Below are 23,815 nucleotides of genomic sequence, written 5' to 3' on the forward strand. Positions count from 1 at the left end.
ACTATAAGCTGGAACGTGTAAAGTCTACTGAGGCGACCTTGAAGTTCGGCGCGGTGGTCATGAAGAGTTTCAAATTGCCACATGGAACTATTTGGCGCATTGCCTCAGTGCGGCAGCTGACCTAATAATAATAATAAATTCGGATTAATGGTTCAGCGCTACATATAGCAGTTGCCACTGCCAGTACACATAATTATGACATTGTACTTTTGACAATGTCTCCATCAACACAAGTAGCTGATCATCGGCATCGGTCATCAACTGGCCCCACAGTACCTCAAAATTCGTCCGAATCTTGACTCATGTCTTGAATCCTTATTGTAAGTACCCTGGCAACTCGATATCTAACTTAGGATGAACAACATGGCGAGCCTTGAAGCGAGCTTTGACGTACATTCGTTCTTCTTGTCTGGCATGTACAATAACTTGCATGACATACTTCGTCACCATGGTCATTTTCCCTACTCAACGATCAGCGTTGGCGGGACCTACCTCAGGGCACGATTACTCTCGCCTTGTCCGAGAAACATACTTAAGGACTTACCCAGGCAGCATGGCAATCATCATCTACTTCCTGCCTGCTATCCATCCCAACTTCAAATCCATCCACCAGCACCCATTGTTGTAGTCATCGATACTATTTTCCAATGACTTTTGATCTCGCAAATATCTATGTACCTGATCTGACAGGAAGGGTCGTGACGACTGGCAATCACGCAATCGGCAGGGGAAACTTCGCAGACGTGTGGAAGGGAATCTACACCCTGCCAGATGGTAGAGTCACTACAGTACGTGCTGCTCGGTCACTGGTGACGTGTAACACAATCATATTAACTCATCGATGTAGGTAGCGGTGAAGATCTTGAGACCAGCGCTGTTGTCAGACAGGCGTCTTGCGACGAAAACCATACGGGTATGTAGACCGTTTACTCTTGGATTATCCTTGTTACTTAGTCTGTCTTTGTCAGAAAATTTTGCGAGAGGCTAAAGTTTGGAGCACACTGAATCATCCCAACGTGGCTCGATTCATCGGTGTGTGTTATCAACAAGAATCAGGAGGGTATTGTATCCCCCTCCTGGTATCGGTGTTTTATGAGAGAAGAACACTGAAAGATAATCTGGGATATATCCAGAACGACCACCAGAGATTGAGACTGGTATGTATCTATTTCATTCGTAGTCGTGCATATTCAATGATGCATGGACAGCTTCGCCAATTTTTTTCTGGATTAGCATATTTGCACCACAAAAATGTGATCCATGGAGACCTCAAACCCGTCAGCCCACAATTCCTGTTTGCGGGAATAACAACTTATATTCCTTGTAGACAAACGTTCTCCTTGACGACTCTTTTAATGCAGTTTTGACGGATTTCGGCCTTTCCCGTGTCCTCGAAGCTTCTGGTTTTACAACGACGAATATAAAAGCGGCTGGCACGTTTCGTTACATGGCGCGCGAGTTGATGAATCCCACGTACCATTCGACGACAGCACCGCTACCCACCGTGCAATCAGATGTCTGGTCGGCAGGCATGACGGGTCTAGAGGTGCGCTAGAGAATCATTGTCACTAAAAATTGCAGATACTGAGTGTGTTACTAGATTTTATCTGGCATTGTGCCGTACGCCGATAAGACGGGGGATGGCGAGCTAATCTATTGTATCTGTCAAAGGGGAATACCCAACAGGCATCTTTACCCTCGAGTACATAGTGAGACATGGTCAATGCTGAAGGCCTGCTGGGAAGATGAGGGGAGGCGACCGGCTGTGTCCGATTTGATAAGGTACTTGGATGGCCTCTATCCAGGCTTGCAGTAAGCCAGACGATGAAGCTGTCATATGTGTAGATATAGAACGTACATAGGTTATATATAACACGGACTTAGACGAGCAATACTATAGTTTCGGTTTTACGTCAATAGTGAATCCGTCGTCTTCTAAGATCGACTTTGCCAATTGACCAACTAAAGGAAATAATTGTGGGTAAATGAAAGCTTTTTCCGAGCTTGCCTGCCGCCGCGCATATCTGGCAGCAATACCTTGCACGATTATGGCAAGCTTAAAAGCAACCAGGTCAAAATATGCTGTCCCGTATACCAGGGTATAGTACGTACCCGGAAGAGCATCCAACTACGGACAAAGACCATCTCCTTAATGGGATATGGCTGGTTGGTCAGCCTACAGTACTCGCGCTCAAGGTCTTCCAAGGGTATAGGAACATTGTTCGTAGCATTCTTGAACGGCTTGATGATCGTGAATTGAGTGAGTATGGAATCCTTAGGTATATGGCGAGCGTCGATTGCCCATGGTTGGGTAAGGTTTGCGAGGTCAGCGAGCTACGCAGTGAACTCAGATCAAGATGCAGAAGGTGGCGATCCGTGGACGTACTGGACTACCCAGGGTACACAACTCCCAGTCCAGTATGCCAATTACCCGGTTTTCTGTTGGATGAAATATCATGTTATCAAGCTTGTAATCTCCATGGACAATCCGCAGCCCAGTTTTCCTCTCGTCTGGGAGGTGCCTCTGGTACCAACTGATCATTTCTTCAAAATACGGAACATTTCCTGTCGCTTTGCTTGTCTCGATATCGATAGCCTGAGACTGAGCAACCGATACACGTGTAAAGGATTTGATTTGACGGGGGAAGTAATCAGTCGTGGGACCAAAATTCTCGAGACCTAATTGGAATGGGTCGAGAGAGGCCAATGCTGCCAATGAGCGGACAGCTGAGAGCCAGCTTGGGGCAATCAGACTTAGTATCTCAATACAAAAAAGAGACGACAAAGAGTACCATTCTCTTCGATCCAGCTGCGGCAGTTCCAGCACCCTAGAGTCCGCGAATATTCGCCCTTCGAGGTACTCCATGATATAGAAAGGAGTGCCAATAATGCTATTGTCCTCACACAGGACAAAAGGTTGCGGGACAGGGACTATCTGCTCTGGCTTTGTGGTCGGGCTGACGTTGTATCGATGCAATGCACTCAGTATGCGGTACTCGCGCTCAATTTGGTGAGCAGTTGAGGACAACAACTGGCCCGCTGGCTTTTTGCGCAACACAAATCGCTTGGCGCTGAAGAGGTATGATTTAGATGGGACCTAGTACCTGACGAAGGACAAGCTCATACCTTGCGTCGGTCAGGAAGTATGTGGGATTAGACTGAATAGTCCGATGTCACGCAAGCCTGTGCACATTGATTCATGAGCGTACCTGTCCAAACTATCCTGCCAATCAACTTGCAATCTTTCCTCGATAGATTGCGACCGCACCTTAAACTGCTGTACCTCTACGGGAGCAGCGACAACCGGTACATGTAATTTCAGGTACGCATTAAGCTTCTGGATGTCAACATTGGCGCGCATGGCACCATACTCGCCCCCGATACTTTTTGGTGCGCTACCAGACATAAAATCGAAGGTTTCGAGGTTAGAGTTGAACTCAAGGAGGTGCGGCGTTGTTCTACCGCTTCGCACAATGCGTAGAAGGCCGGAATCAGGTGCCGGGAACTTTCACACTAAGAGAGATAAACTGTGCCCTAGTAAAATTTTTAACTCCCAACTCACCAAAATCACTTACAAAATCACTATGATGATCGTTTGAACGTTGAAGAAAGTCCTATGGATTGCAACAAAATCAAGCTACAGTGCTTTGCTTGCCGGAATCCCGAACGTTCCACGTTTCTCGGTTTCTTTTTGGCTGATGTAAGCGTTACGCGGACTCCCTAAAATTTTGAATCACCGTGTCCAATTTGCTAGTCACCTTTTCGACCTCTTCCTCCATGTTCACTGCAGTTCGTTCCTTCCGCAGCGCTGTTGCCCGCACTGGCAACTATGCCGTGCGTAGTTTGATTATTCTACTGTCCGATGCATTAACAACCCATTTCCAATAGGCTCTCCCGCGGTCTTCGATCGCGAGGAATATGAATACCAAAGTTTCCGGTAAGCTTCATATCTCTACAGCCAGGCTCAAGTTGCTCATTTGCACTATAGGACCTGTCGTTGGTATTGACTTGGGTACAACGAACTCATGTGTTTCCGTCATGGAGGGGAAGACGGCGCGTGTGATTGAAAATTCCGAGGGTGCCCGGACAACACCCTCTGTTGTTGCATTCACAAAACACGGTGAACGTCTGGTCGGCCTACCCGCAAAGCGCCAGGCCGTTGTCAACCCTGCCAATACGGTCTTTGCATTCAAGCGGTTGATTGGTCGGCGATACAAAGACAAGGAGGTTCAGGAAGACGTAAAGCATTGGTGAGTCTAGTGTTTCACAGAATGTGTATGGTCGCTCATGATAGGCAGGCCTTTCCATGTTGTAGAAAAATCTGATGGTCGACCAGCAGTGGAGGTCGAAGCCGGTTCAAAGAAGCAGCAATACGTATGTCTCTTCCTCACCTGGATCCATTGTTATGTCCTCAAATTATCTCTAGTCTCCCGAGGAGCTGTCGTCCATGGTTCTTGTAAAGATGAGGGAGACCTGTGAACAGTTTTTCAACAAGAAAGTCAAGTAAGCCATCCTTGCATGTGGCACGAATCTCAGCTCATTGTCTTTAGCCACGCCGTCATTACTGTACCCGCCTACTTCAACGACGCACAACGACAAGCAACGAAGGATGCTGGTCAAATCGCAGGTCTCGAAGTGCTGCGGGTGATCAATGAACCTACCGCTGCTGCTCTTGCCTATGGTTTGGATCGTTCTGATTCGTCAGTTATTGCTGTCTATGACCTTGGAGGCGGTACCTTTGATATCTCAATCCTGGAGATGCAGAAGGGTGTCTTCGAAGTCAAGTCAACCAATGGCGATACTCACCTTGGCGGTGAGGACTTCGACATCATTCTGCTCAACCACATCTTGGCGGAGTTCAAGAAGGAGTCTGGCATCGACCTGAGCCAGGACCGGATAGCTATTCAGCGCATTCGTGAAACTGCTGAGAAGGCCAAGATTGAGCTTTCGTCAACGACGCAGACGGAGATCAACCTCCCATATATCACTGCCGATGCATCTGGTCCCAAGCACATCAACATGAGGCTTGGACGTGTGCAGCTGGAGAACCTCGTGGAACCTCTTATCAAGCGTACCATTGACCCGTGCAAGAAGGCACTTTCTGATGCCGGTGTGAAGACCAGTGAAATTGACGAGGTCATCCTCGTCGGTGGTATGACTCGTATGCCCAAGGTCTCTGACACGGTCAAGAGCATCTTCGGTCGTGAGCCCAGCAAGGGTGTCAATCCCGATGAGGCTGTCGCCATTGGTGCTTCCATCCAGGGTGGTGTGCTCGCAGGCAACGTTACGGATATCCTGCTCCTTGATGTTACGCCCCTATCGCTTGGTATCGAGACCCTCGGTGGTATCATGACCAAGCTCATCAGTCGTAACACGACCATCCCGACGAAGAAGTCCCAGGTTTTCTCCACTGCTGCTGATGGCCAGACCGCCATCGAGGTCAAGATCTACCAGGGCGAGCGTGAGCTTGTCCGGGACAACAAACTCCTTGGCAACTTCAACCTTGTTGGCATTCCCCCTGCTCCCAAGGGTGTTCCTCAGATCGAGATCACCTTCGATATTGATGCTGACGGTATCGTCAACGTATCTGCCAAGGACAAGGCTACCAACAAGGACCAGTCCATGACCATCGCCTCGTCTTCCGGTCTTAGTGACAAGGATATTGAGCGCATGGTTTCAGATGCCGAGCAGTTCGCTGAATCTGACAAGGCTCGTCGTGATCTCATCGAGGAAAGCAATAAGGGCGAGTCCGTCTGCTCTGACACCGAGAAAGGTACGTAATATTTCGTTATTCCCGTATCGTGCTAACATGCATGACTATAGCCATGAATGAGTTCAAGGACCAGCTTGACGCTGCCGAAAAGGAGAAGGTGACCAAGCTTGTCACTGAGCTCCGCGAGCTTGCTGCCAAGGGCCAGGCTGGCGACGGTGCTGTTACCGCTGAGCAGATCCGGGAGAAGATCAACGAGACTCAACAAGCTTCGCTCGGTCTCTTCCAGAAGGTGTACGAGAAGCGGAATGCTGAGAACGCCTCTTCGGAAAGCAGCTCGGAGACCAAGGAGGAGAAGAAGGATTAAGCACCTTCGCCCACCTTAACTCTCATCCTTACGCAGCTCCCATCATCTTTGCTGCATCTTGGTTTCTCCCATCGCATTGCTGTTTCGTCACAACACATCCATCCACTCTGCACTCACGCCCGCACGCATTTTTTCTAGATTATAAGAAAAGTACCGCTCAGACATACTTTAGTACTTACATGATTTCGATTTGTACTCGACCGCTGCACAGTCTATGTAGTCGTCGGGGCACATCTGCTTTTTATTACCTGATAACGCCCTCCCCGCTCAGTTTTGTATGTATATGCATAGGATTTTTGCACTGCATCGCAATTATTTCAGTAGCTCTAATAAGATTGATTTGTAAGCGCGGCTGAGTATTTTTGCACCGAAAACATGCTGTCCGTACAGCCTATGGCCAATACTCTTGATGTGTTTTATGCATGAAATGAGCTAGATGATGCGGCAATTGTGCTGAAAGGTCGGACTCGATGAATATTCGAATGATATCGAGCCTACCTACTACTGTGTGGCAAGCAAGCTCATGCGGAAAGGCAAAAGGTTTCAGGCATATTAATACTTTTCACGCAGAAGTCGATAATTGTCTTGCGACAGACGACGATCATGGCAACACTAAGCCGGAAGCAAAGTGCCATCGAACAATTTACTTCCGCTTCAACGTTCCTGCTATATTTAGACCACTATCTTATTGTCATGAGTCACGACCAAGACGAGTCCGGGGAAGTTGCTCTTTGCTCCACGTCTATGTATCACCATAGCAAAGACCGTGACAATAGCTGCAGCTCAAAACTGACTTTGGCCAACTGCATCTGGTTGCCGGAGTCCAGTGCAGGAAGCATGGGTTTCTTGAACGATGTGACTAAGGCCTTTTGTCTGCCTCGATCTGTTCCCAGCACCAACTTCTCTGAATAAATATGAGGCAGAGGGTAATCTGATCATTGTCTTGCTTTACGACTCCACAGCTGACTGGATCAGCTGCTTATTTTGACAGTACGACTCGTCAAGACGGTATGACAAGCACCCGCACCAACCGCCCACCCCTCGCACCATTGGACCCTTTAACACTGAGACCACAAGTCTCATTGAAGCATCACTACTCGCCGCCAACCGTACCATCATACTCAGTCCCCGAATGCCTCTCCAGTCCCGACTCACCTAACTCACCTGACTCACCTCTAGCTATCTATTCTCGCCGCGTCCCCGCACTCATGCACCGCACGCCCCTCGCACACCACCGCGCGCTACCGCTCCAACGACCAACACAATGCCGGAGTGCTGAACAGGACGACATCGACGAGATTATGCGCTTCCTGAAGCATGTCTCGCGGTGCATGACTCATGTGTATCAGGTGATCCTGTCGGTTGCAACATCGATCTTTCATGCAACGATTGCCACCGTCCAATGGTTTGCTGTCGTCGCTTTTGTGATTGAGGTGACGATGATGAGTTCTTCTGTGAGTCTGCTTTCAAATTCTGGTACATTATTTTGAACGATATCCGTCAGTCCGTGCGAGGTGATCATGGGGGTGGCTTCATAGGCCCGATAGTCGAGCAGCTCACAACAGCGACTGCGACTAGTCACGCGGAGACTACTCCCGCACCACATCCCCGCCCTAGCGAGGCGGTGGCTCTGAACTTCCTATCTGAGCAAATAGACCAGGCACATAATGTATTAACGTTGGTCGAGGGACTAGGTGACGACGCATTTTTTGCATATCATCATGCCAAGTACGTAGGAATCCTACTACCTTGAGATGTTGAAGCTCAACCACGGCTAGTGTGCAACGTTTTCTGAGCAGGTCCAGAGACGACCCTCCATCTGGGGGGAGTAAAACAGAAGTCGATCTAACTGTCGACTTCAGGGGTCTTGACTCCACTCTCATTCAAACCCTGTCCCCGCACGGTTTCATTGGGAGAACGGTAAGCAGAATTGCTTTTCCTAACATCATAGCGCTCATTGGTACCAGATCTCCCATGCCCTAGATGAGGTGACATATCACTCTAAGCGCAGTCAAACGGCCTTTCTTATAAGAAGAAGTGCTGTCCGGGAATCACGTCTAGATAGCGCGTACCTATTGGCGTCTTCTAATCTGCTTCTTGAATACTCGTCCATTTTGTCAAAAATGGAGAGCATCATACTCGACGTGGGAGCTCTCCATCACCAGCTATCACCCAATCTTCCAGAAGTTCTGGCAAGCATGCAAAGCCGCCAAGCAGCTGCTTCAAGACGCTCGATATGGGGCATTTTTGCCAGTCGAAGACTAAATTCCAGAGCTCTTGAAGAAGAAAGCCTAGAAGCCTTCGTTGCGGGCTTGGAGACTGTCCTTGTCAACCTGCGACAGCTCAAAGCTTATCTGGAATGGATCACAAACCAACTGGTGAGTCGTACTCACCTCTGCTGAGCCCTCCTCGCTCACGTGGGTGACAGAGCCAACGAACTCTCTTATCAAGCGCCTCGATAGCGTTATCATTCAGTAACCATTCCTGTTCATCTGCGCTTATAGATCTGTTAGATCGCGCAAGCAGAGCTTCAAAGAAATCGAGTCGCTGTTGCCGTTGCCCAGACTCTGGAAAGGACGACTCGCCAACGGCTCCGACAAAGGTGGAATTTAATATCCCTGGCAGTCGCACACTGCCAACAGTGAGCTGATTCATTAGGCAGCGTTAAGACGTTTAACTTTACATTATAAGTATGCTAATTATGCGACAGTATGATATTATTCGATTATTGAAGGTGGTTTGGCTATTGTATGTTATGATTAAATATTGAATTACCTTGCTTGCAAGTTTTCTGTGAGGGTGCAATCAGTTCGTTTTTCGATATCGACTCCCAGGGGACCCTTCCAAGTTCAGAGTTTAGATACCCGATTCGGGCTCGCTCAACTCAAAGTAAGTACTTGCCTTGGAACGTCTGCCCTTCGACTTCAGATTTACTGAGAATGAGACAATGTCTTTTGCATAGTTAGTGTATGTATGCACCGAGTCTCGTACTACATTACACACCGTGAACAAAAACGACCTAAAGTTCCAGTGAATCTTCTTGCACGGATGGGACGTTCCGCTACTGGAATCTGTTTCGAAGGCTGAAGGCAAGGTTGTCGACAGACGTAGATCAAAGAGAATGACCGGGGGTGGAGGAGTAGTGCAACTTGATGATGGCCAGTCATCTATATGGCCTACTTTCTCCCTTCCGCGAGTCCAGGGCATCCAACTGCGTTTCCAGTTTCGACACACCCGCAAAAGAACCACGGACTCGTGACGAGGCATGTTGCCATCGAGAACTGCCAGTGAAGTGGGCGGATATGGGGACAACGACAGAAGCGGACGCCGCCGCTACTATGTTGCTATTTTTTAAGCAAAGTCAACCCTTGCTAGATCTGGGCCTTCATGATGTCGATCGCAGCCCGCAAGACTGAACGTGCCACCATCGGGCACGGCCAGCGGAAGGAGCGGCAAAGCTCAGCTTCCCCACTAGTGGCGGCAGGCCACCAACGTGAAAATGGGCGTTCGGGGGCTGTCATACATCAGATGCATGATGTTTCTCGTATAGCCGACGCCGTCTCAGAGCTTTTCAGAGGGGTTCCAAATTTCCAATTGCAAAGGCCCGCTGCATCATGTAATCTCAGTATCGCTGAGTATGAAAAACACTCCGAATCATGTCGTCTCCGCGATAGGATCATGACGCAGACTGAAAGTTAGTAGGCAACAAAATCGCGTCTGCAACAGTACTCTCTCGTTGTTTCGCAGTCGCTTTTGCATGTCAAAACATATATGTAAATAAGGCAGTTGAAAAATGTCGACACGAGTGTGCTTACCGCCCCTGGATGGTTGGAAATGAAGAATGTTAATAGGTCATGTCGACCATGTTACTCGATTTGCGGGCATCGATGGCTATGTATCTACCACTCATATTTCTCGCAGTGTAAATGGTGTTATTTAGTGGGAACAGAATTGTATCCGTCTGTATATTCCCACGACTATGCCGTCGACAGGGTGTTTCAAAATCGCTCCTCGACCCCCACCAACATCTAGTCAAATGCCACTGCCCATTCCGAGCACCACAAGGCTCCGAACTTTTGAAGATAATGTAGACACTGTACACGCCGCAGTAGTTTTTCCCGATAGACGACGAATGGTGACATCCTCATTCGACAAGGCGCTTCGTCTGTGGGACTTGAGGACAGGCGCGATGTTGAAAAAGATGGAGGGGCACCGCGACAGGGTGCATGCAGTAGTGGTATCACTAAATGGGCAAATGATAGTAAGCAGTGATGGTTGTGGAGAGGTCATCGCCTGGCACGGAGAATCTGGAGAAAGTCTCATCAAAGCTATCAAAGCCCACCCCGAAAGTTGGATCCAGGGTTTAGACCTTTCTCCTGACGGAACAATGCTGGCCACTGGTTCATATGAGAGAACGGCAAAATTTTGGAGCACGACATCATGGCAGATGCAAGGAAATCCACTCTCATGTAGTGGGAAGCCCGCGGCCTTCGGTATTCCCCCTCTGGTGATTATGTTGCGATTGTCACATTTGGCGACATCGAAATATACGATTCAGCTACTAGGGAATGTGTAGCAAACTTCAAAGGTCACACTGCAGAGAATGTCTCTTCCTTGTGGACACCCGATGGCACACGACTCCTATCAGGAGGTGATCACCATGATCCGACCATACGGGAGTGGGATACATCGACCTGGAAGCAGGTCGGTGATCCCTGGACGGGCCACACTCACAATATCAATGCCATTGCCATTAATCCTGCTGGCACACTCATCGCTTCTGCATCTACTGACAAGCAGGTCCACCTCTGGCGCCTCTCAGATCGACGATCCATCGCCACCTTCCAGCACTCGGCCTGGCTGGCATGTGTCACTTTTTCCTTGGACGGCAAGTATATCCTCAGCGGAGGTGGTGATAACATGATCTCAGAGTGGGAAGTACCGAAGGACGCTAATTCAAAGGCAACTTTCCATCTTTGACTTGTGAAACACAAACCGAACATGTATCCAGATCCAACTCACTATGAATTCGACAACACGCGAGGCGTGCATAACTGGGAACTTGTCATTAGCTCAAGAACTACTCACGCAAGAGATCGAAACTGATGCGAACGATTATGCATCCTATGCTAACCGCTCATTTGTCATGGCGCGAAAACATGACTGGGACCACGCGCTTGATGATGCAATCAAGGCAAGTATGACAGCAATCCATCATGGCCCCTTACGATTCTAAATTTCATCGTGACATAGTCCATCAGCATTCAGCGCTCCTTGATAGGCTATATCTCCAAGGGTATTGCCCTCTGCGGAAAAGGGCTGATTCGGGACGCAAGGATAGCATTTGGTCTCGCATTCATGTTCACGAATGAAGATTCAACAGCCATTCATTTACTTCTCTTGATCAAGGCAGGTCAAATTTGTCTTGCATACTCCCTGCTTCATCACGTATCTCAGGCCATCGTATTGTTCAACACAGATCTACACGAGGAAGCAGTGCTGCTCGTAAAAGAGCTAGCTGCCGATTGTCCGAATGCCGATACTGTCGCATGTCGTGTCGTGGAAGTGAGTATCACGCGATAGGCTTAGGCATCAACACTAGTACTGATCACACATTAAGCATATCTATGTGTTCAGTCTGGGATCAATGCCTTGAATGGCGCGCATTATGATGAAGCTGCTGGGCACTTCACTGCCGCTGTCAAATCCTGCACTTTCACATCATCATGGCCTATTCATGCTATATATGAGGACTTCGTCATGGTATGTTAATATAATGGAATCGAAATACTTCACATTGCCAACTGCGTGCTTTGTCCAGCTCTTCGGGTGGGACCTCAGGTCCTTGTGGCTGACTTCACACCAGAAGCGGTGCCAGGCTTTCCTTTCGGCAAATAAGCATGAAGAAGCCCTCGAATCATACCTGTTCATGATGAACCCCATTCACCAAAGTACGAAGGCCAGCTGCCTCAATTGGTGCACTGGCAAGTTTTTTGTAATATTGCTCTGTGCTATTGTCTTCACTCCCATTTTTTATTTAGTGTTCGAGCAAGAATGTGGCGCCCTCTATTTTTCTAATGGAGATGGTGCCCTCGCTGCAAGTGATTACGACATTACTGACTTGTCCTCTGTGGCAGTCAACTTTGATTCTGCAAGCTACACGCTCTTCGCAAATCATAGTAAGGTAATGTTGGGGAAAATGCTATGGGAGGAGGCGCTTTTTGGTGCACAAAAGGTGCGATAACGTCTACATACGATTTCGTACCCAATACCCACCTTGGCAATACATAGGTCATCGATCTCAACCCTGAGTCTCATGTTGGATACCAGTTAAAGCATGCAGCACTTTGTGGTGCACGATGCTACGATAAAGCCATTGAGACTTTCAATATTATGTTGTCCAAGTTGGAAGATACTCCCGAAGCGCAGTTCCGAAGTAAGCCCCAAAATATTCACGGGTTGACGAACATGCTTATCTCGGCATATAGGGCTGCGTCAGCAATATGTCTCTCCATCCGATGCGGAAGACGCTATTCGAAGAATCATCTGGATCGAACTCGAAAATGCCCCACTGCGTTTACTTAACACCCACACGGGTCTCTTGTGCGGCCGAGGGGCACAGATTAATGCCTTCAAAATGAGCACAGAGTACCAACAACTTTTGTCATTCACGACGAAGCATGCAGACCTCCGAGTGGAGCGCATAACGGAAGTGGTGGCGATGTATTTCCGCCGTGTCCTGCTATCACGCAGGTGGGACGACACGGAGTTGCTGTTTCATGACATCCAGGACAAAGTCGTGTATGAGATGAATGCACTTGGCGGCCTCCCGAAATTGCAGTCCTTCTGTAAAACTGCTCGTCGTGCAGGTTATCTCTGGGCATGGATGGATACATGCTGCATTGACAAAAACAACAATTCCGAGCTCCAAGAATCCATCAACTCCATGTTCGTCTGGTACCGCCACTCAGCCCTTACCATCGTCTACCTGGGCGATGTTTCTCCTTCATCCAACGCTGGTGCACTGGCGAGGAGTGCCTGGAACAAGCGAGGTTGGACCTTTCAAGAATTCATCGCTCCCAAAATCGTTGTCTTTTATCGGAACGATTGGTCATTGTATCTCGACGATGGCTCTCCCAACCACAAAGAGTCCCCTGCAATCGTAGAGGAGTTAGAGTGTGCGACAGCCATAGATGCACGAGCCCTCGTCTCCTTCCGTCCAGGGATGAGGGGCGTTCGAGAAAAATTGCAATGGGCGTCGACACGCATCACCACGTTGCAGGAAGACATTGCATACTCATTGTTTGGCATCTTCAATGTCCACCTACCTGTAATTTACGGAGAGAAGAAGCAGAACGCACTCGGACGGCTTCTGCAAGAGATCGTAGCTCGGTCTGGCGATATCACTGCCCTCGACTGGGTTGGACAATCATCCGAGTTCAACAGCTGTCTTCCAGTCGACATTACCTCATACACAGCTCCACCATGCACCCTACCATCCTTATCCGAAGATCAGATTCAGACGATGGTCTCTTCGCTGCGAAGTGCCGTGTCTGTAGAGTTGGCTTCGAGCCTTTATACCCTGCTTGACAATACAAGCGCCCCTCGCTTCGCGAACTGCAGACTGCATCTGCCTTGCATCGCATTCCGTGTCACAGAGGTCAGACGGAGGCTTGGTCCAGCGCAAGAGACTAATTTCACGTATGGAGTCAAGGCAGACGGGCTTCATGACTTGTTGATCGACACGGAAGAGACGATGATTTAGTTCTCGCGAGCAAGGCCCACTTGGCAGACAGTCTTACTCGTCCGCCCGTGGAATCGATATCTCCTCGAGCTTCCTGTCTTTTCAGGACTGTCTGACTTTGGAGACGATACGGAGAGCGAGGATGGTTATTGGTCCGCGCCCGGGTCGCCGATAGACGAGTCGCGCCATTGTTCCCCGGTAGAAGAGGAGCTGGTCGATCTGGAATCTCACTCACGAGCGTTGCGGTTGATTGCCCGCCTTGGACAGCCTTTCAGCGCTTTGTTGCTAGCGCAGCAGCGCGGTGGAGAATACAAGAGGATCGCTTCGGATCACGATATCATTGCACAAGTCAAAGATATAGCTTCTGTCGACAGCATGATGGACGTCAGAACCCTAGAAATATTGTAGTTGTATGTACTTTTTCAAGAAGGTCAAAATTCTAAAATCTGTCTGTGGATATTCACCTTTCGCATATGTTATACTGCGGTGAAGTCTCCTCTGGTCTTCGTCATCTCTCCCTTTAACTTTTGTGATAGGTAATGCAATACAAGGCAGATACAGTCTGCAGTTCGAGAAACAAGGAGCGCACATATTGTCAAGTCGGGAATAAAATTTCGAAGATATTATGCTTATCATGATTCACCATCACAATGCATGTTCCGTGAATTTACGAATCTCCTGTAAAGTCCGATTATTTCTAATACTGACTTGCTAAATTAGCCAATGATCTACGTTGACATTTGATTGTACAAAAACGCATGATTAATATTGAAAGTATCGAGAGGTCGTTGTGGGGCCGACCAGTGAAATTATAAAGCAATGGCTAGTTCCAGCTAGTGCCATCTCATTCGATGCCCGCACTGCAGTGCAGCATGATCAACGGACCACGGCACGACTTGCGCATTTCCCTACCTGATATGGCCGTCCGACGGGAAGCCTTTCCCCAAAAATCACTAACACGGCGGTCAGGCCACTTTGAATATTCACTTACATAAAAATTTTGGGACTTACGCGCTATTCTTAGAGCCGCTTGACAGAAACCAGAAGCCTCTGCTTAAACTCTCAGACCCCAGATTACTAACATGCACTGGCATGACAAGGTCTTTTTTTGTGTCTGCGACCATGTCTATCTCGGAAGAAAGCCCTTTGTTGGATGCGCTGCACGTCCCTGACGCGTCTGGCGACTGCGACGTGTACGACCGATTCACCAAAGCTCAGAAAAACTTCATTATTTTTGTAGTGTCCTTCGCAGGGCTGCTTCCTAGTGCGTATAAGACAGATAAATTGATTCGACAGGGCTGACTTTATCTCTCTAGCGCTCGTGACTGGAACTTTTGTCCCTTCCATTCCTCAGATAGCTCATGACCTCGATTCAAAGGGTGCTGTTGTAAGGTATGTTTTCCAAATCCTGCAGCATGAACTAGATGGTGACCTTAAATCGGCCTGTCCTCAGCTTGGCTGTAAGCTTGTCAGTCTTTGCGAATGCTATTGGAGGTTTGGTATGGGCAGCATACTCCTCATTTTGTAAGTTTTCCATAGTTGTTGTGCTTGAATCTAAACTTCATTTTCGCCTGAAGATGGTCGCCGTCCGATGTACTTATGGGGTATGCCTATCCTATGCATAGGAAGCTTCGGTGTTGCAGCATCAATGTCTCTCAGAACCCTACTGTTCTGGCGGTTCGTTCAGGCATTTGGATGCGCTGGCGGAGTATCGGTAGGTGCGGCCGTTATTGGCGATATCTACAGGCCAGAGCAGCGAGGTACAGCCTTGGGTATCTTTTTTGGGGTACGTGTGTATTTTCTTAATGCTTGATCAGCATTCGGTGACTTATCATTTCTTGTGAAGGCTTCTCTTCTAGGTGTCGCACTGTCACCTATTATAGGAGGCACTGCAGCACATTACTGGTCCTGGCGCAACCTGCACTTCTCGCTTGGAATATGGGGCGTTATCGAGATGGTTCTGATCTACCTATCCTTTCCGGAAACAAGTCATCCGCAGTCGGGAGAGATTCGTAAACTGGCGGCACTGTCAAATCATCCGCAGTTGGGCGAGACTCGTAAACTGACATTACCATTCAACTTTGTGTTGATCAATCCTTTCAACAGTCTCTGGCTGCTCCGCAGTCCAAATATTATGGCCGTCGTTCGTTTTTGCTTTTATTCTGACTGTACACTGCCTAAAGTCGCGTTCTCAGACACTAGCAAACGCATCAGCGATGGTTACGGACTATGGTATGCTGAGAATGCTGGTGTCATCTCCCAGACCTATTTACCTATGCACTAGTTTTATTGGTCCCAATTGCCTACACCATCGTGAGTTTGTCATACTATTTAATCATGTGGTTAGCTAACATCTGATTCCAGGGTGCTCGATACCACATCTCTAACGAAGCACTGATTGGTGCATGCTTCCTCCCCAGTGGACTTGGAAACTTCAGTATGTACACATTCTGCCGTTCGAGTTTCTTAACATTCAATGTAATGTGCGCCCAAAGTTGCCTCACCGATTGCTGGGCGGTTGTCCGACACCATGATTTCCAAGTGGAAGGTGAAGCGCAATGGCATTTGGGTCCCCGAAGATCGGCTACGTGCAGTATTGGTAGGCGGACTCTTAGTCCCTCTATCTGTTGGTCTTTCGGGACTTGTTACCGCGTACATCGCTGGACCGTTGGGATTGGTATTGAATTTACTTTGTTTGTTTCTGAATGGCATTGGGGTGAGTCGTACACTGACATATATTGTTGTTGATTGCCAATCTTGTGTTTTATACAGGTAGACTTCGTTCTTACTCCGATCGGCTCGTACAATGTCGACGTGTTACAATCGCGCAGCGCAGAAGTAATTGCTGCAGTTACGTGAGTCGCACCCAAAGCCAGTGGTAGGCTCCATACTAACAAATACTGCAGAGCTTTCCGCGCGATCATTCTTGCACCAGTAACTGCAGCCGTACTTCCATCGATTGAAATGCTAGGCGTGGCAGGAACAAATGGCATAGCTACGGTGATTGCGCTTGTTGGATATGGGTGAGTACTGTTGTAGGATACTTGGAGTACCGCATCTCATACTGGTGTATAGGCTTATCGTTCTCACGATTCGTTATGGAGGTCGCATGAGAGCTTGGGTGGATGTTGGATATACACCCTTGTGAATCATTACCCAATAGACTTGATTGGTTACCATTTTATTTCCCTTGCATTAAATCTAAAAATGGGAGATGCGTATATTTGCCACTAGATAAAGGCCGAGCTTCGCCGGCAGCAACCTTGTCCCACAACTTACAAGTACTAGTGTTGTGTGCTATCATTTGGAAAATGCATCAAAGGTTAACTAATTGTACATCATCAGCGGTATCCTTTGGAAAGTAGCGAGTCAGGGTAACAATTGCGAGAAGCTGCAGAAAATTTGCTATCGGACGATATGCTACCTATGCGATGAGAATGAGTGCATTTCAATAAACAGGTTCTGACAAATGATTGAGACAGATATAACTTTCAGAAAGCACAACTTAAAGGGTTGGATTTACCGGTAGTCGGAAGATGCTTGGACACTATGACATTCGAGAGGTTCGTCCGATGAGGGGCCAACACCAAGTTTACATCATTTTAGTGAACCGGAAAGTTGAACAAGAATAACTGATAGTAAATATATTAAACAGTGAACAAGCTTGATGGAATCAACACCTACAGCGTATGAATGGTGTTTAAGTTTTCGGCAAGTAGTTCGATGGATGCCATATAAGCGAGTTGGCTGGCGTTATTTGCTAATAGTTATTAATTCTCACGGGGTCACAATGAGGGATCGCCGACTCACAATTATGGGCCTTGTAGTACAAGTACGAAGTTGATAGACCTCTCGGAGCCCTAGATCTCGGCCATTAAAATTTTAATGATCATGATCTATCTAACACCGGAACGTTTGATCCCGCAGAAGCAAATCGTGTGAACCCCGTGGGGTATCCAAAACGCTACTCCTTATATATGATTTGGAGCCGAGAAAAACGTTTTGTAAGATGGATGGGTTCAAGTTTGTGCCGGCGAGAAAGTCGTACTTGACCTGCGCACAAATTCGTTCGCACACGGACAGCTACAACAAATCTCTTGTTGTAATTCACGGTAGAAAACGTCCGAAGGTGAACGGAGCGCTTGTTCTCAGTAATACTCAGAAGTCTCCGAGGACTCAAAATAACATATTTGAAAAGCTGGAGCTTCAAGCATCAGTTGGCCACTCCATATCTAGAGGGGACACGGTGTCCCAGGTAGCAGAAAGTAAGTACAAGAAGTATCCCCCTCAACCGCCACCTCCATCGATCAACAAAACCGAAGACCCATACTGCCCCCACTGTCAAGACGTGGAGGAATCCGTTCACCACTTCCTACTAGAGTGTCCCCAATACCAAAGACAGCGACACACCTTCCAGAACGAACTCGGCCGCGACGCATCATCCATCCCTCTCCTCCTGACCAACGCTGAAGCAATAACGCACCTAGTCAAATATGTCAATGACACCCGACGGCTAAAATCCACATTCGGTGAAGTACCATCGTCCAAAAAACGCAAGAACTGGCCCACCTTGTAGCACCACAATGTAACGAATGAAACCCTGTAGCAACACCCAAACGTATCAACACATATACCCAAAATACACCACCATAATTCAACACATACACCCAATATAATCACAACCCTAACACCTCGACCACACGGAATTTCGACGCCTCAAACAAGAGAGGCGGAGCACGGAGAATAGATCATACCAGAACACTAACTATATCTTCTCCCAGACAACATACTCCACTAGATTCCTGTAAAATCCGCAATAGCGGACGAGAAAACGCGTTCCATCACCATCAGCTATATATCATCACAACCGCAGAACTAGAATCATATCATTTTCGTTGAAGGGCGCGTCTAAAACGGCCGGCAGGAACGGCGGACTGATGGGGGTACGCCTCACATCAGGGCATTCGCGACTTCAGAGATTAGAAGGGACACCGGGGGTCCCATAGATTAGAAAGTACTGTCCTACATAGGGTATCATCCTCAATGGACACAAATTGGATTTTTTTTAAAAAAAAAAGTACAAGAAGTTCTATTCTTCAAATCACTTCGGAACACTAAATACATAACGCGACGAGGCTAAATATTACAACGAGACACATAAATGTACATGCTACAAGAAGTTCTATCCTCCGAATCACTTCGGAGCACCAAATACATAGCGCCACGAAGCTAAATCATTTTATCACAACGAAACAAATAAATGCTGCATGCTCCCCGCACAGTAACGTGGTCGATCATTTGGATCGTTTTGTGCGTTACACATCTTCGTCAGTCGACGCATCTCCATTGGTCAACGCATTTCCACCAGCATGAAAAGCAATGGACGTCATGGCTGTTCCCCCGTCGGCCCTGGCCACGAGCTTAGCGTGAGGTTTTCGAACGCTAAGGATCAGACGTGGTCCCAGCACAAACATCTGCAACATCTGAGCAATTGCCCAAACGCCAAAGTAGATATCGCGTCCAATGAGTGATGAGTTCTGCAGAGAAATGATGAGAGTGGTCAACTGCAGATGCTAGTCACAGGTCGGCGCACCGTGATATTTGGAGATAGTGAGCCAAGTGTGAAGCAAGTCATAGTAGCAAAACTAGCAAATGTGGAACTTCAGTGAAAAAAGATAATAACATCCAAATAACCTAACTCACGCTAGAAAGTAAAACGTGTGACTCTCTATTAATATCCTGAAACAGTCCCCGATGGTCAATCCTGTCGGCGATTGACGGATGTGCTTTATAACGATCCAGACTGCAAGAAATAAAGCGAGGATCTCCCATACAGCAGTAGATATCACACTCTCGTAAGTCAGATACATCATGTATGTATCAATTTCGGTAATGCAGGTATGGTAGCCGGAAAGGACGGCCTCCTCTGGTAAATGTTCGTGAGTCTCTTGCACTCCAGACTTTTATCAGTAATGAAAACTTACGCCCTGAAACACCCAGGTTTGCAATTACCATCATAACTCCGGAGGCTATCGTGGAAGCCAGCAAGGCTACAACAAGAAAGATGAACAACTTTTTCGATCCCTGATACATGGCATTTATCCGAGCAGTCATGATGACTTGAATGATATTCCAGTCAAGTCGATGTCAATAGGGAGACCGCAGGTGAGCTCACCGCCCAACATGGCATTGACGATGACAGGGTTCCATGCCTGTATGTACCAAAGGATAGTGCCTGAAACCCAAGTTACTTGGTGGTGGAATAAATACTTCAAATGAACTCACAGCTGTTGAAGTCGTCACCTTGAAGACACAAGCCGACCGAGAATATCACTCACCCCTATGTAAGAGCGTAGTTAGTAGTTGCATGGGAATAACAGGCATCGGTGCAGGATACGCACTACATCGGTCATCCAGATATTAGGGAGAAACACTGCATGCCGCCAGTCAGAAGGAGCGAACGCATTTGAGGACACATACATAGGATGCTGACGCTGGTTGTGAGAGATGGTTTATTAGTACATTGCAGTGTTATGTAGATAGCCTTGCCACAAACGTACACATAATATAGTATCCCAAGGTAGCGCACCTAGCATATGTCGAAGTCAGCACAACATGCCAACCGCGCTCGTAGCAATAACGTACACAAATGTAAAGAACGGTCATGAAAGACCAACGTTGGCTCTACCCCGAGTCAACTGCATCACGCTATTTGGTTCTGATACAGGACTTTGCTCACCAAGATCAGTTCGAACTGTTAAAGCATTCTTAGTGAGATGCGCAGGTCATAATATGAACTTACTTCTTGTCCGAATGTTAATACTTGAATATTGTATACATATCAATGACCCCTCGGAACGTATTATCTCGCTCACCCCAGTCGTACACCACCGCAGTAGAACATGCAGCTGCGAAGCGATAGTCAAATATATTGGGATATCACCGCTGGCATCTCTACGAACCTAGAAAATAGTTGTAAAAACGACAAAAACTGATGAGCGGCCACCAAGCGGGATCATCTGAGACTATCGTCATATCGGGATGGGGCTTATGGAATGCGTGCGGATATACCGCCATCCATCGTTTTTATAGTGATTAGTTTGGGTGAGTGTGCAATACCCTATTACCACTCCACCACTATTCGGCTGCCAAGCCGTGACGCGAAACTAGGTCCCAGCACTGGTAGGGATCCACACGGGGTTAGACTCCACGGCACCCATACCTCCAGTAGTACCCGTGACCCGCGCGGGTTACCCTGATATTAATTAATTTACTGTCCGGCAGTGTAACGTAAGAACATCACCTTGTTATACAAGTACAAGGTCACTGAGTATTGGCTGTGCCCGAATAGAGCTGAATACGTTGAGACTCAGGAAGTGCCGCCTGCGTCGGCATAACTTAAAAACTTCCTTGACTAATTAACATGACTGGTAACAGCGAAGAAAAATAAATTTGAGTTCATTTGTTGCCTGGAGTCAAGTAACGAACAAATACAATTTTGAGAGAAGAGGCTGTAACTAGACCTTACTAAAGGATTGACTGAGATTAGCACAGATTGTAGATGAAGTGTCAACTTGAAAGATTCGATGAAATAGCGTGTATGAAACGGAATGTTGGATGAAACGGACTCAACAGTGTCTCCTGGGTCAGTAGTATCGTCCATCGACAATGAACAGTCAGAAGCTGCCCTTCCACCAGTAGATCCGTCAATGCTCAAAACAGACCAGTTCCGCGCATGTGACATTCATCTCGATCAAACCTGAGCCGGAAGAGTCAATCACCGCCACCACTTCGCATGATTATTCATGAAGAGAGGGCGGGACCGGAAAGTCGAAAGTCATCCAGACAATCACGGAATATTTTGCCTATAAAAGGATGAAATACATGCTGTTGAAAGCTGCGTATACGGGAGTTGCAGCATCTCTTATCGACGGGAAAACGACGCACACAATCACAATGATCTCGCAAAATGACTCGGTGAAGCCTATCAGTGACGAGGTTAGAGCTAGATTGCAACGGTTTTGGAAGCATTGTTCCTATCTCATCGTCGACAAAATTTCCATGATTGCAAAGATGGAAGCAGGAAAACCACCATCCAGCCGCTCGTTCGGAGGCATCGATGTCATTATCAGCGGCGACTTTCATTAATCCCCCCTGTCGCAACGGCACTCAGAGGCGATCCATTATCCCGTAAGTTTCACAAACAACTTGACGGAATCCCAGCTTGGAAGGACAATTTTTGAGGAGTTTACAACTGTCGTAATTCTGAAGGAAGACTTCCGCGTGGCTGATGACGTCTGGCGCAATTTTCTGCACCACCTTTGATATGGTCAAGTACAAGAGCACCATCAAAACGTTGCGTACCTTGGTGCTATCTAATTCGGACTGCCTTCTGACAGCCTTCACCACCGAACCCTGGAACTTGGCGGGCCTAGTGGCCGCGTGCTGCCGCAGTCCGGTTCTGAGCCTCGGGTTGAACCCGCACTTTTGAACCAGACTCATGGTCCGGTCATAGGTCCGGCGTGGCTTCCGGACCGAACCTCCAAACAGGTTCGGTGTTACCCAGAACCTGCTGAAACTGATGTACTGATGGCGCGCGCTCTGCAGGTGTCGCACGCAACAACTGTAACTTCGTTTCGATCTGCCGTCGCCTTCGATATCTGTTTGTGCAGGCAGGGCCAGGTGAAATTGACGCGGCCCTCGCCTGCCGCGGTCGTGATTGTATTAGCAGTCACAAATGCATGCGAGATAGCAGCTTGAGAAAAGGGAAGTTCCCACGCTTGCCATTGATCATGATCTATAACGCTGTAAGCTTCGCAGCTTTTGCATTTCGAGAATCGAGACCGTCATACAATGCTTCCTGCAGTCTTTATCATTACATACTACACAACTTTTCTCGTACTAAGGTAAAGGCCTGCCAGCCCTGAGAGCCTTTGCAACCTCGCTTTGAGCTTCGTCGCGAAGATACCGATCATAGATAACCTGAATCTTGTCTTCATCCTACATCAAAAACCAAGAAAGTTTGAGCAAGAGCAAAAATTTCGAGTTCAAAACACTTACGCTTGAGGTTTTGCTGATGCTCTCGCGCGTAGCCAAGCGCTCCGCATACTCGCTCCAACCGTCGCCTACTTGCGCTCTGTCATACCCCCGGTGTTCAGTAAGAATATACGCCCGAGCTACCCATGGCGCATTAGCGACATCGACCAAACCAAATTCTTCCCCAGTAAAATAGGGGCCCTTGACCTGCTGCGCGAGCTTTCTCTGCGCAACGTAGAGTTCCTGGCGTGCAGCGTCTTGCTGTTCTACGCTCTGTGCCTGGAGAAGACGATGCCAAGCTGGAATGATGTTCTTCGACGTGTGGTCGATCCACAGGCGCACATGTGCGCGCTCGAATGGATCAACGGGGAGGAGGTGAGGCTTATGGTTGGGGTAAGCCTCCTCAAGGAACTCGCACAGGACGAGCGACTCATATAGAGCTTTGCCCTGGTACTCGATTGCGGGGACGAGGCCCTTGGGATTGATATCTGCGCTCGTGTGATGAGTGCGTGACGTCATGCATAGATGTAGATAACGTACCAAGGAAATGCTTCTCCTTTTTGTATGGGTTGACTTCCTTGTATTGGTATAGAATGCCCTTTTCCTGTAAGGTAATCCAGACACGCTGGTTGAAAGGACAGAACTGGACGAGACGCAAATTTGCATGTGAGCGCTCAACGGGAATGATGGAGTGGAGAAACTCACCCATCCAGAGTAGAACACCAAATCTTGCTTCGCTTGGTGTTCTGCTACTGTTTCAGCAGCATTTCCTGTTGCGGTGGGATGGATGTTCTCGTCTGGGATAGCCATATCAGTGTCACTGAATGAGGGAAACTGTGCTCAAAATTAGCCTCGTCAGGGGGGTATAAGTACTCTGTAAGCTATAACGTCAGATGACGACTCTTCTCGCGACGGTACAGCCACCGCTGCCTCTTATATGCGAAAATTGAAATAGGAT

General features: G+C 47.9%; 7 protein-coding genes across 7 annotated transcripts; 5 read left to right on the forward strand and 2 right to left on the reverse strand.

Annotated features, from left to right (window-relative positions):
* Positions 1 to 473: 473 nt before the first annotated feature.
* On the forward strand, positions 474 to 2,063 carry DFJ58DRAFT_491278 (kinase-like domain-containing protein). The gene is made up of 5 exons (XM_041380655.1): positions 474 to 788; positions 848 to 913; positions 969 to 1,277; positions 1,328 to 1,546; positions 1,601 to 2,063. Exons 1-5 carry the CDS (start codon positions 648 to 650, stop codon positions 1,814 to 1,816), a joined length of 951 nt encoding a protein of 316 aa, XP_041241487.1. The 5' UTR covers positions 474 to 647; the 3' UTR covers positions 1,817 to 2,063.
* Positions 1,575 to 3,406, reverse strand: DFJ58DRAFT_892392 (kinase-like domain-containing protein; the record flags this gene model as incomplete). Its single annotated transcript, XM_041394777.1, has 7 exons — positions 1,575 to 2,056; positions 2,113 to 2,334; positions 2,387 to 2,738; positions 2,793 to 3,071; positions 3,127 to 3,158; positions 3,210 to 3,218; positions 3,269 to 3,406. The coding sequence occupies 7 exons, from the start codon at positions 3,404 to 3,406 to the stop codon at positions 1,895 to 1,897; spliced, it is 1,194 nt and encodes a 397-aa protein (XP_041241488.1). The 3' UTR covers positions 1,575 to 1,894.
* Positions 3,407 to 3,565: 159 nt separating this feature from the next.
* Positions 3,566 to 6,167, forward strand: DFJ58DRAFT_491228 (heat shock protein). The gene is made up of 8 exons (XM_041380654.1): positions 3,566 to 3,700; positions 3,755 to 3,834; positions 3,889 to 3,937; positions 3,989 to 4,250; positions 4,299 to 4,374; positions 4,427 to 4,503; positions 4,551 to 5,773; positions 5,824 to 6,167. Exons 2-8 carry the CDS (start codon positions 3,778 to 3,780, stop codon positions 6,075 to 6,077), a joined length of 1,998 nt encoding a protein of 665 aa, XP_041241489.1. The 5' UTR covers positions 3,566 to 3,700; positions 3,755 to 3,777; the 3' UTR covers positions 6,078 to 6,167.
* A 478-nt stretch (positions 6,168 to 6,645) lies between these two features.
* On the forward strand, positions 6,646 to 8,830 carry DFJ58DRAFT_491321 (uncharacterized protein). Its single transcript, XM_041380656.1, has 5 exons — positions 6,646 to 7,531; positions 7,582 to 7,805; positions 7,856 to 7,997; positions 8,045 to 8,455; positions 8,506 to 8,830. The coding sequence occupies exons 1-5, from the start codon at positions 7,088 to 7,090 to the stop codon at positions 8,725 to 8,727; spliced, it is 1,443 nt and encodes a 480-aa protein (XP_041241490.1). The 5' UTR covers positions 6,646 to 7,087; the 3' UTR covers positions 8,728 to 8,830.
* Positions 8,831 to 14,664: 5,834 nt separating this feature from the next.
* Positions 14,665 to 17,146, forward strand: DFJ58DRAFT_799065 (major facilitator superfamily domain-containing protein). The gene is made up of 13 exons (XM_041390722.1): positions 14,665 to 14,785; positions 14,846 to 15,085; positions 15,138 to 15,213; positions 15,275 to 15,345; positions 15,399 to 15,607; positions 15,668 to 15,964; positions 16,017 to 16,053; positions 16,106 to 16,134; positions 16,186 to 16,258; positions 16,317 to 16,537; positions 16,594 to 16,676; positions 16,728 to 16,844; positions 16,897 to 17,146. The coding sequence occupies exons 2-13, from the start codon at positions 14,914 to 14,916 to the stop codon at positions 16,967 to 16,969; spliced, it is 1,458 nt and encodes a 485-aa protein (XP_041241491.1). The 5' UTR covers positions 14,665 to 14,785; positions 14,846 to 14,913; the 3' UTR covers positions 16,970 to 17,146.
* Positions 17,147 to 21,639: 4,493 nt separating this feature from the next.
* Positions 21,640 to 21,888, forward strand: DFJ58DRAFT_892410 (uncharacterized protein; the record flags this gene model as incomplete). Its single annotated transcript, XM_041394778.1, has 1 exon — positions 21,640 to 21,888. A coding segment is annotated over one exon (249 nt), but the record flags the coding sequence as incomplete, so codon positions are not given.
* A 776-nt stretch (positions 21,889 to 22,664) lies between these two features.
* DFJ58DRAFT_491459 (glutathione S-transferase) lies at positions 22,665 to 23,775 on the reverse strand. The gene is made up of 4 exons (XM_041380657.1): positions 23,563 to 23,775; positions 23,398 to 23,500; positions 22,882 to 23,345; positions 22,665 to 22,821 (listed from the first exon to the last, which is right to left on the reverse strand). The coding sequence occupies exons 1-4, from the start codon at positions 23,665 to 23,667 to the stop codon at positions 22,723 to 22,725; spliced, it is 771 nt and encodes a 256-aa protein (XP_041241493.1). The 5' UTR covers positions 23,668 to 23,775; the 3' UTR covers positions 22,665 to 22,722.
* Between the last annotated feature and the right edge of the window lie 40 nt (positions 23,776 to 23,815).

This window comes from Suillus subalutaceus, assembly GCF_016647625.1.
Source record: "Suillus subalutaceus strain FC151 chromosome Unknown DFJ58scaffold_89, whole genome shotgun sequence".
Classification (NCBI taxonomy): Eukaryota; Fungi; Basidiomycota; class Agaricomycetes; order Boletales; family Suillaceae; genus Suillus; species Suillus subalutaceus.

Bases quoted from the DNA above. Each gene is read 5' to 3' on its own strand.
- DFJ58DRAFT_491459 (XM_041380657.1), bottom strand. From the start codon at position 23,667: ATGGCTATCCCAGACGAGAACATCCATCCCACCGCAACAGGAAATGCT. The intron at 23,501-23,562 runs GTGAGTTTCTCC...CGTCTCGTCCAG, and splicing joins TGGTGTTCTACTCTGGATGG to TTCTGTCCTTTCAACCAGCG. The intron at 23,346-23,397 runs GTACGTTATCTA...ACACGAGCGCAG, and splicing joins AAAGGAGAAGCATTTCCTTG to ATATCAATCCCAAGGGCCTC.
- DFJ58DRAFT_491321 (XM_041380656.1), top strand. From the start codon at position 7,088: ATGACAAGCACCCGCACCAACCGCCCACCCCTCGCACCATTGGACCCT. The intron at 7,532-7,581 runs GTGAGTCTGCTT...GATATCCGTCAG, and splicing joins TGACGATGATGAGTTCTTCT to TCCGTGCGAGGTGATCATGG. The intron at 8,456-8,505 runs GTGAGTCGTACT...CGTGGGTGACAG, and splicing joins AATGGATCACAAACCAACTG to AGCCAACGAACTCTCTTATC.
- DFJ58DRAFT_799065 (XM_041390722.1), top strand. From the start codon at position 14,914: ATGACAAGGTCTTTTTTTGTGTCTGCGACCATGTCTATCTCGGAAGAA. The intron at 15,608-15,667 runs GTACGTGTGTAT...TTTCTTGTGAAG, and splicing joins CCTTGGGTATCTTTTTTGGG to GCTTCTCTTCTAGGTGTCGC. The intron at 16,677-16,727 runs GTGAGTCGCACC...CAAATACTGCAG, and splicing joins GAAGTAATTGCTGCAGTTAC to AGCTTTCCGCGCGATCATTC.
- DFJ58DRAFT_491228 (XM_041380654.1), top strand. From the start codon at position 3,778: ATGTTCACTGCAGTTCGTTCCTTCCGCAGCGCTGTTGCCCGCACTGGC. The intron at 4,251-4,298 runs GTGAGTCTAGTG...CATGATAGGCAG, and splicing joins CAGGAAGACGTAAAGCATTG to GCCTTTCCATGTTGTAGAAA. The intron at 4,375-4,426 runs GTATGTCTCTTC...AATTATCTCTAG, and splicing joins GTTCAAAGAAGCAGCAATAC to TCTCCCGAGGAGCTGTCGTC.
- DFJ58DRAFT_491278 (XM_041380655.1), top strand. From the start codon at position 648: ATGACTTTTGATCTCGCAAATATCTATGTACCTGATCTGACAGGAAGG. The intron at 1,278-1,327 runs GTCAGCCCACAA...TATTCCTTGTAG, and splicing joins TCCATGGAGACCTCAAACCC to ACAAACGTTCTCCTTGACGA. The intron at 1,547-1,600 runs GTGCGCTAGAGA...GTGTGTTACTAG, and splicing joins CAGGCATGACGGGTCTAGAG to ATTTTATCTGGCATTGTGCC.